This window comes from Tasmannia lanceolata, unplaced genomic scaffold (assembly GCF_043159265.1).
Source record: "Tasmannia lanceolata isolate RefF3 unplaced genomic scaffold, GAP_Taslan_0.1 ptg000008l, whole genome shotgun sequence".
NCBI classification, from domain to species: domain Eukaryota; kingdom Viridiplantae; phylum Streptophyta; class Magnoliopsida; order Canellales; family Winteraceae; genus Tasmannia; species Tasmannia lanceolata.
Window position 1 is genome coordinate 36031353 of NW_027518685.1, and position 9482 is coordinate 36040834.

Sequence of the window (9482 nt, forward strand, 5' to 3'; positions counted from 1 at the left end):
GTCGGCTAAATGAATCCCTTAGAAAAAATTCATGAAGAAGGTAAAAGAATCTACCCGACTCTGATCCTGGTTCTAGTTAGGTTCTTCTACGTGGATCATTTTCTTCCATTCTATCCTATCCAGGGTCATGTTCTTTGTAATGTTCCTAGCTATCAAGTCTTTCCTCACTGTTTCTACCCAAGTTGTTTTCGGTCTGCCCCCTACCTCTTTTTACTCTATCAATTTGGCACGACCCTCTTCTCACTGGAGCATCCAAAGGCCTATGTTGGATATGTCAAAACCATCTTAAGCGGTGCTCTCTCATCTTCTCCTCAATTGGTGCCACCCCCACCTTTTTACGAATGTCTTCATTTTTAATTCTATCTAACCTTGTGTGGTCGCACATCCATCTAAGCATTCACATCTCTGCTACACTCATCTTATGCACATGCTGCTTCTTAGTAGCCCAACATTCTGATCTGTACAGCATGGCTTGCCTCACAACTGTTTTATAAAACTTTCCCTTCAACATGGTACGGATTTTACGGTCGCACAGAACTCCGGAGGCAAGCTTCCACTTCAACCAACCTGCTCTTATTTTATGGTTAACATCCTCTTCAATCTCTCCTTATGTAGAATTGGACAAAGATAACGAAATATCTCTCTCTTAGGTACCTCATGTCCAGTCATATTTACTACATCCTCGTCCCGCCTCTTTACATTACTAAAGTTGCATTCCATATATTCTGTCTTAGTCCTACTGAGTCTAAAATCTTTGGATTCCAAAGTAGTTCTCCATAACTCTAATTTAGCATTGACTCCTGCTTTGGTTTCGTCGATTAATACAATGTCATCTACAAATAACATACACCACGGCACCTCATCTTGGATACCCTCCGTAAGCTCATCCATAACTAGCGTAAAAAGATAAGGGCTTAGAGCTGATCCGTGGTGCAGTCCTATTGTAATTGGAAATTCACTAGACGTGCCATCTGTGGTTCTGATACTAGTTACTGTTCCGTCGTATATATCCTTAATCACATCAACATATTTAGTAGGCACTTTTTTTCCTTTCAAAGACCACCACATAACACTCCTGGAAACGGTATCATACGCTTTCTCCGAATCAATGAAAACTTATAAAAAATAACGCACATACACCAAAAGTGGCAAGGGTGAGATTACACACACACACTCTCTCTCTACCCCCTTTGCCTTTCCTACGGATACAAGGAATTTGATAAGCAACAATTACGTAAGGCAAATGTTATCAGCACTACGGTATTTTGATGAGGGCACTCCTCACTTTATTAAAAGTACGGTATGGCCCGCACCATAGGATGATCTGAGCCGTCCATTAGATGGGGCACAGCCTAAATAGGGTGTGCCTCAAAAATGATTTCCATAGGTTGATCCTAACACTTCGATCTGAATGTTAGAGGGTCGATCCTAACCCTCTATAGAACGGAGCGTTAGGATCAACCTATGGAAATAATTTTTGGGGCACAACCTATTTAGAATGTGGCCCATCTAATGGACGGTTTGGATGATCCTATGGTGCGTGCCATACCGTACTTTGAATAAAGTGTGGAGTGCCCTCATCAAAATACAGTAGTGCTGATAACATTTCCCTTAGTAATAAAAGGAAATTGATAAGCAACAATTACGTAATAAACTATTTCGTGGATAGTCAAAAGAATGAATGGTTTAGATCACCGAATAATGTGGGGGCCACCACACTTTTTTAAATACTTGCACAAAAGGTACTTTTGATTGTGGAGACGTATAAGAAATCGTTTGTTGTTAGCATTTTCTTATAAATTTCAATCGAGCATCATTTTTGCATTTCGTCAATATCACATGTGAACAGTTTTGTTTTATTAGTTACATTATTGACAGTGGGGTCCACCGATAAGTGGGCCCAACTTAAAGGTAACGTGTGCCGTGTTTAGGCGCTTCATTTGTCGAGTAAATAAAAGACAGAAGGGACAACAACAAAAACAACTACTAGTATTAAAAAAAAAAAAGGCAGTGGCCACGACAGTTGGTCGGGGAGACTGGTTTGGACGGTGCTGATGCGCCCACGTAGTGCCACGTGGGTAATCGGTGGTCTATTCTACTTCCACGTATTTATTTTGCATCCATGTTTTTATTCCTTTCTTTATACCTCTCAGTGGCTCTCTTTCTTCGCATTGGTCATTGAATTACGAATGATAGAGGCAGCCAATCATCGAGTGACAAATGGATAGCTAATCTTGGCATGGAGGCAAGGCCCCACCTTCGACGAATTCACCTGCCCTCACGTGTCTTTACCTCATTGCTAGGTTGCTCGAAGGCTCGAAGCCCAATTTTATGAGAAACTTTTGACTGAAATCTCGACACACCTACTTTTTCCACTACGAGGACCACCGAGCAACCAAGGACTACATACCACTATTTCATTGTTCTTCTAGTAAAATTAAATGCTTGTCTACTTCCTTTTAACTTCTTATTCTACTACTCTTCCGGCTAACCTGCGCAACCAAACATAGGTCAAATATATTATTTCGCTTTGATTTGGTATGAACCGAAGATGACCTAGGACACCCATGGACGGTCTATTTTGAAGTGGATAGTGACCATGACACTGAAAGTAGGATTTGGCCAATAAGTTTTTAAACGGATTGTTGTATAGGCATAGGATGACGATTGAAAATTGGGTAGGATTTGGCCAAATGCTTGTCTACTCCCTTTTTTCAAAAAGTATTGTGGGGCCCACTTCATCTCGTAAATAGGTTATACCCGATAACTAATCTCTATAAGATGATCCTAACCCTCCCATATGTAGGGACACTGCACATTATAGAAACAGTCCAATTCCTAACTAATCTCTATAAGATGATCCTAACCCTCCGATTTAGACATTTCTATAATGTGCAGTGTCCCTACAGATCAGAAGTTTAGGATCATCCTAGAGAAATAATTTCCGGGTGGGTACAGTCTATTTACGATGTGGCCTACCAAATGAGTAGTTTGGATCCTATGAAGTAGGCCCCACAGTACTTTTTGATAGTATTGGTCTTCAGTCTTCAGCCTTCACACCCATACACCATATAAGATCTCATTTTAAAACATGGTACTCTTTGCTCTTTATAAATTTAATTGAACAAAATCTGATGTAAGATTTCGCTGTAGATTAAAAAAGGGAAGTGATATATTTGCCCTTTTTTAACTTGGGACAGCCCCTCTAACGTATTTATGGCTACTCCTTTATACTAGAGGAGGCAATATCAAGCATGGTTTTAAATTTCGACTGAAACTGAAATTTTCCAAAATTCATTTTTTCGCCCCGATTTAATGGCATTATTTATTAAAAAAAAAGTGTTACAAAATTTTGGCCGAACTTTCGGAATTTCGGTTCGAAATTTCAAAATTTGGGTCCGGAATTTGGAACCAAATTACCAAATTTCGGATTTCGCTGAAATTTCGGTTTTCAGTGGGGTCCGAAACGGTTACCGAAACCGAAATTTTAAACCATGATCCCAAGTATAAAAAATAGGGCGAATATAACATTTCACTAAAAAAGATTATTTTACAATGCATTCATGTATAATATCAGAAGGTCCCAGATAGTACACGTTATAATTTCTTTAGTTTAACATAAGAGCCACGCTAACTAATTTGATTAGAGCAGTGTGGACCAGGCAATAACGTGACCGTGGTCGTTTTAAATTCTTAAGTTTGAATATTTATACCCCTTGAAAATGACAATTTTGCATGCGCCCTTTACCCATCTCAAATTCTCAATTGACCTACTAAAGAGTACCTCTAAAGAGAATCTAGTTTGGTATTTCTCCATAGTCAGTAAAGTCTATGTCTAGATTTCATTTTTATACTGTTACATGAAAAAAAGGAAGTGAGAATAAATTAGATGCAATTAGAGAAGAATAAAAAAGATTAGAAAATCCCATTAAATCTCTTTGTTTTCCTGTTTATCTCAATAAAATCAAAAACATTTACCACACCCAATTTTTCTATCTACACAAACAAAGATTATCCACTGATTGAACTGTTACAAAGCTTGATTCTCCTCTCCCAACTCAGTTACTTAGCTTGATTCTTTCACTAATTTCCTCATCCCCTCCAACTCTATGTGAGAGTTTGATTTTTTTTACTAATCTCTTCCTCCAACTTTGTTGCATAGTTTGATTTTTTACTAATCTCTTCCTCCAACTATTTTAGATAGCTTGATTTTTTTTACTAATCTCTTCCTCCATCTCTGTTAGAGAGCTTGATTCTTTTACTAATCTCCTCTTCCAACTCTGCATTGCCACCCACGTCCTCTAATTCCTGCAGCCCAACATCAAAATCAAATACTATTCCATAAAAACCTCATTTCTGTATTTTGAAGCAAAAACTGTTTTAAGTATAAATGATTAAATAAAAACGAGATTTTATATGGTGGACGGCCGTGCATGCACGGGCGGCCCAAAAACACAGTGGGGCCCCAATTGTTTGGGTTCTCCCAAACATTCAATTTGTTGGGCCCTGACATAGATAGGGTGCCAGCAAAATCTTCTCCGACGATCTTAACCCTCCAACCTGTGGAGGTTTCTATAATGTGCCGTCCATTTTAAACCTCCACAAATCGGAGGGTTAGGATCATCCTATGGAGAAGATTTTCTGGGCACCCCTATCCTAGCAAATGAATGGTTTCGTTCACAATATAATTTCTCAATAACAGCTTTTGGAGTAATGGTTGGTTGCTCAAAAGAACTGTCCATACGGCATCAAAATCAAATAATTTTGGTGTTTCATAACAAACCCATTTCTGCATTTGAATCAGAACCCCATTATAAAGAAAAAAAATTCACCTTTGGTCCCAAGAACAATCCATATGGCACTCCATTAAACTTGTCTAAATGGTGTATCTGTATTTCAAAGAAAAAAAAAATGGAAACCATCATGAAAATCATGCTGCAAGAGCACTGAAAACGAGATGAGAATTGTATAATATTTAGAAAAATAACACATAATTACTTGGTGAGCAGCAGCAACCCTTCGAAAATAAGGAACGTCCGCGATGGGGCCCACCGGAAATCTACGGTGGACAAGACCATCATGGACGAACATGTAAGCCATACCAAAAACTGTAATTCCCAGACCCTGTTAATCCATGGAGCAAACATATTCCATATTAAATTTCAATTTTCAAAAGCTCCATAATAAATATTAAAATAACCAAAATAGACCTACCTTATCAAAAAGAAGAAAGGGTTCCTGCTAACGTTAGCAGCTAGCGGAAGAATTACAATTTAACAGGCTCCAAAACTTTCTTTATAAAAAGCAGAAGAATCGTGGAAAATATATAAAATAACTAAAATACCCTTATCGTATCGTTAGGCCATGTTCGTTTAAGATTATTCCAACCGATTGTGAGTCCAAAACCAATTATCGGACTCAAATTTATGTTTAGTTTTGAGTCCAATAATTGGTTTTCGACTCACAATCAGCTGGCATAATCTTTTGAAAAATTAACCATTAACTAAGGGTATTTTGGTCATTTAAACTCTAACAGTCTTTATTTTTGGAATCTGATATTGGCACTACAATGTTTTCAGAATGACACAAACTCACCTTCTCTTTTATTATTTAAGCAGCTGTCAAAACTCAAAAGACAATTAAATAAGAAAAGACAAGGTGAGTTATGTGCCGTTATCAAAAAATAGTTTAAAATGAGAGAAAAAGAAACTCACGGCACCGAAACAGAGGCCGGGAACGAGGCCTTTGTTGAAGAAACCGTAGGAGAAAAGGGCAATGGCCGGAATGGCGTTAATGACGGCGAAAACGTCGTTAAGCTCAAAAGGACCGTCTCTTGGCCTGTGGTGTGACTACAAAACCAGAACCGTGCGAACGTTAAGTTCCTATCAACTCCCGGCGCACGTTAGCATCAACACTCAAAAACCACATAAATGATTTAAAAAAAAGAAAAGAAAATACCTCATGCATGTGCCACAAAGAAGCGTGCCAGAGCGCTCTGTGAGCCCACCTTGCCCAGAACTCCATTCCCACCTGAAAATTTTGATAACGACACCCCTTACATCAGAGATGAAATTACCGAAACACCCCTGGTTTTTAATCGGATTTAAAACTTACAGCAGCCCCAACGGAGAGTGCGAATGTTCCGAACATTTCCGAAAAGGGAAACTCTCCACCCTGTAACAAACACCGAAAATGAAAATTCATAGAAATTTATTAAAAAAGATGAAAATTGAAAATAAGAGAAAAAAATATGGACATGTTTTAATAATTGCACAAATTAAGCTTGTCTTTTCTATTTTAAATAGCTGCCAAAACTTATTACAGTGCCCGAAAAAGCCATTTGAAGGCAATTACAATGAAAAGACAAGTTCAGTTCGTGCGATTATTAAATCATGGTAGTGCCAATATCAGTATACTAAAATAAAAACCTTAAATTGCCATGAGAATCTATAATAAATGCTGTCAAAGGTTATTACAGTTCCAAGAAAAGCTCTTTTAAAGGCAATTAAAAAGAAAAGACAAATAGAGTTCGTGCAATTATTCAAACATGGTAGTTCCAATATCAATATAGTCTAAAAAAAACCTCAAATTGCCATGAGAATCTGTAATAAACAGCAGCTATGGCCATGGAGGTGATTCCGAAGCTGGACATTACTGCAGCAACGAGATAAGTAAACCGCTCAGATTTCTTCTCAGCAAATCTCTCTGCGGCTCGACCGGTCAAGATCCGGTTCGAACCGGGTTTTTCTTCCTCTTTATTTTCATCTCCTTTAATAAAACCCTCCTCTTTTTTGTCATGCATGACGAAACAAACAGTCAAGTTTTTTCTTTTCCTCATCCTTGGAGGGAAAATCCCATCCAAAGGACGAATAGGGTTGAAGAGAAAGTAGTTTTCGCATCCGGCGGAGGTGGGTTTTGGCCGGAGGAATGCGTTCCGGCCGAAACGGGAGACTCTGATGGTTGCAGCGGCAGAAATTCCAGCCGCCATGGGAATGGGTTTTGAAGCTTGGATGCAGAGTTTCAGAGGAAAGGGTGAATTTATCTTTGAATGGGTTGTCTAAAAATGGGGTTTTTCTATCAGGGAAAATCTATGAGATCCATTTTCTAGCCATTGCTTTTTAATTTCCTTGGATAGGGAAATGCCAATGAAGTTGGATAAATATACGAGATTGCCACTAAAGGATATTGAGGAGATCATTTTTTACAGAAATGGTGTTCACTCCATAGGCGGGTATTTTTGTAGTTTGGATGAAAGGAGGGTTTAAGTAGAAAGAAGGCGTGTAGTAAATAGAGGGGCACGTGGCAGAGAGTGGTAAGCTTGTGGTGGTGGACGTTGCTCCATAGTCGGAAAGGCAGATAAAAACGAGAGAGAAAGAGTATCCATTTTCCTTTGGAACGGCGCGCAAGGGGCACACGTTACCTCTTCCCTTCCTCTCGCCCCCACTCATGTTTCTCTCTTGGTCCCGTCAAAGACAGAGGGGCACTTATACGTCTACTAGTATTTCGGGCCTGCATGGGTGGAAAATAGTGGGCCTGTGGACCCCGATCCCGAGGACGGTTGGGCGTGGGACACTAGATCCCACGTCCGTCCTCTAAGATCTCCACAATGTGAAGGAGAGATCTACCAAGGAACTCTCGAAATGATGCCACTCACAGTATGGGTGGCGATATAAATGAGATACCTCTCGATTTAAGGACCAGCTCGGAACCAAGATGTACCTATAACAAAGAAGAGTCGCCATCCAAGGAAGTTGGCCCTGGATCCCATGAAATACTCTGTTGCAACGGATAACCAGAGATACAAAAGTCGGTGCCTGATGATGAATGGGGAAGGTATTAAGCGCCCCTAATTCGCCCAAGTGCAAGCACCTGGTCTCTTATGCCATTTTTAATTAATTTTAAAGAGTTTTGGACTAAAATCATGTGAAATGGGAACGAGCATCCCCGAAGAAACGTCTATCTAAGCATGCATGACCCGGGGATGGGCAAAAGAAAATAAACATCTAAATCCTAACTCACCGCATCTACTCCTAACCCATCACATCTAGGAAAGCAATAACATCCGCATGCACAGCTACAGCTAAGCAAGTAATAGCAGATATGATAAGCAGAAAAGCAGTAAATATCTACAGCTAAGCATGTGAAACTAAACGCACAAGGAATAAGCAAGCTGAAAGTAAACACACAAGAAACTAAAGACAAATACACGATAAACTAAAAGATGCGAGGGAAGAAAGGAATAAGAAAATAGACGGTATACGCAAACCCAAAATGCCAGGGAAAAGAAAATGGGACATACGATAGACTCAGGGAGCGATTCTAAGGGAATCGAGCTCAGTGATCCTGATCCGCTAAAGATCGGACAAGTCTCGCGATCGTCATAGCCTATCGTTGGGCTCAGCGAGGACAATCCCTGTAAAGGGGCCATGCTACGTCGTCGCTCATCCAAAAACCCGATAAAACGTCGGAAAACCGATAAAACCGGCAAACCACGATCAAAATCGGAAATGAAATGAAAAGAAGGCTCCGAGTGACCTGGCAATCACCATCCTTGCCCATTTTGGTTTTTGTATTTTTGAAAAAGCTTGAAAGATATTTTTGGATGCTGAAATGATTTTTTTTGAAGGGTTTAAATGATTTTATTGAAAAGTTTGACTGAACTTAGGACGAGAATCCCAAGCTGCCTGTACCCTGTGTAAAAGGGATCAAGCCAACGTAGTTCGAATTAGCTTTTCGAAAAACACTTTTGAGTGTTTGTTTTATGTTTTTTGGATTTTTGTTATTTGGTTTTTATGTATTTTTATCCCTTTTGATTGAAATGGGGTTTTGGCTCAGGAGGTTACCGTCCTTCGTCGCCTAAACCCGACAATGTGTTCCTGTAATCGATAGAATCCCGAAAAATTGAAAAGGATCCCGAGGAACGTGCAAACAGTAATCCCGAATAAATGAAGTAGATCATGAATGATAGAGATGATTCAGAAAGTCCCAATGGACGACGAGTAAATTAAGATAAAACCCTACAATGATCCCAAATGTCGAAGCAAAATCAACAGGAGAAACAAAAGAGAAGATAATGAGGGGTTTGCCCTTTCGACCAACTTTTCCTTACGAAACGACGCTAGGCTTGACCAAGATATATCAATCACTTCGACCGACTTGTTTCACGAGAGACTAAATTGATTCTGCCTTGGTAAAAGAGGTCAACTTGTTCCATATCAAACGAGGCCAACTCAATCAGAAAGCACAATCATTTCAACCCACTTGCCCCATGTGAAGCGAAGTCAGTTCGACCAAGGGAGAAAAGGAGGAGACCCCCCCCCCCCTTTTTTATCATGAAAAGGACAAGGATACATGACAGATGGAGATTCGAGCATTCATGAATGGACTCAACTTCAAATGAACACAAGACTATTTAGCCTATAGGAACAGATGAAGAATCAATTCTGCGAATGGAGTAGAATATTAAATGCTTTCTAGAAAGG

At 39.5% G+C, this 9482-nt stretch overlaps 1 protein-coding gene across 1 annotated transcript; it reads right to left on the reverse strand.

Moving 5' to 3' along the window:
• Positions 1–3904: 3904 nt before the first annotated feature.
• LOC143885291 (beta-carotene 3-hydroxylase 2, chloroplastic-like) lies at positions 3905–7420 on the reverse strand. The gene is made up of 7 exons (XM_077389387.1): positions 6584–7420; positions 6115–6174; positions 5959–6030; positions 5715–5849; positions 4999–5124; positions 4833–4889; positions 3905–4308 (listed from the first exon to the last, which is right to left on the reverse strand). The coding sequence occupies exons 1-7, from the start codon at positions 6986–6988 to the stop codon at positions 4219–4221; spliced, it is 945 nt and encodes a 314-aa protein (XP_077245502.1). The 5' UTR covers positions 6989–7420; the 3' UTR covers positions 3905–4218.
• Between the last annotated feature and the right edge of the window lie 2062 nt (positions 7421–9482).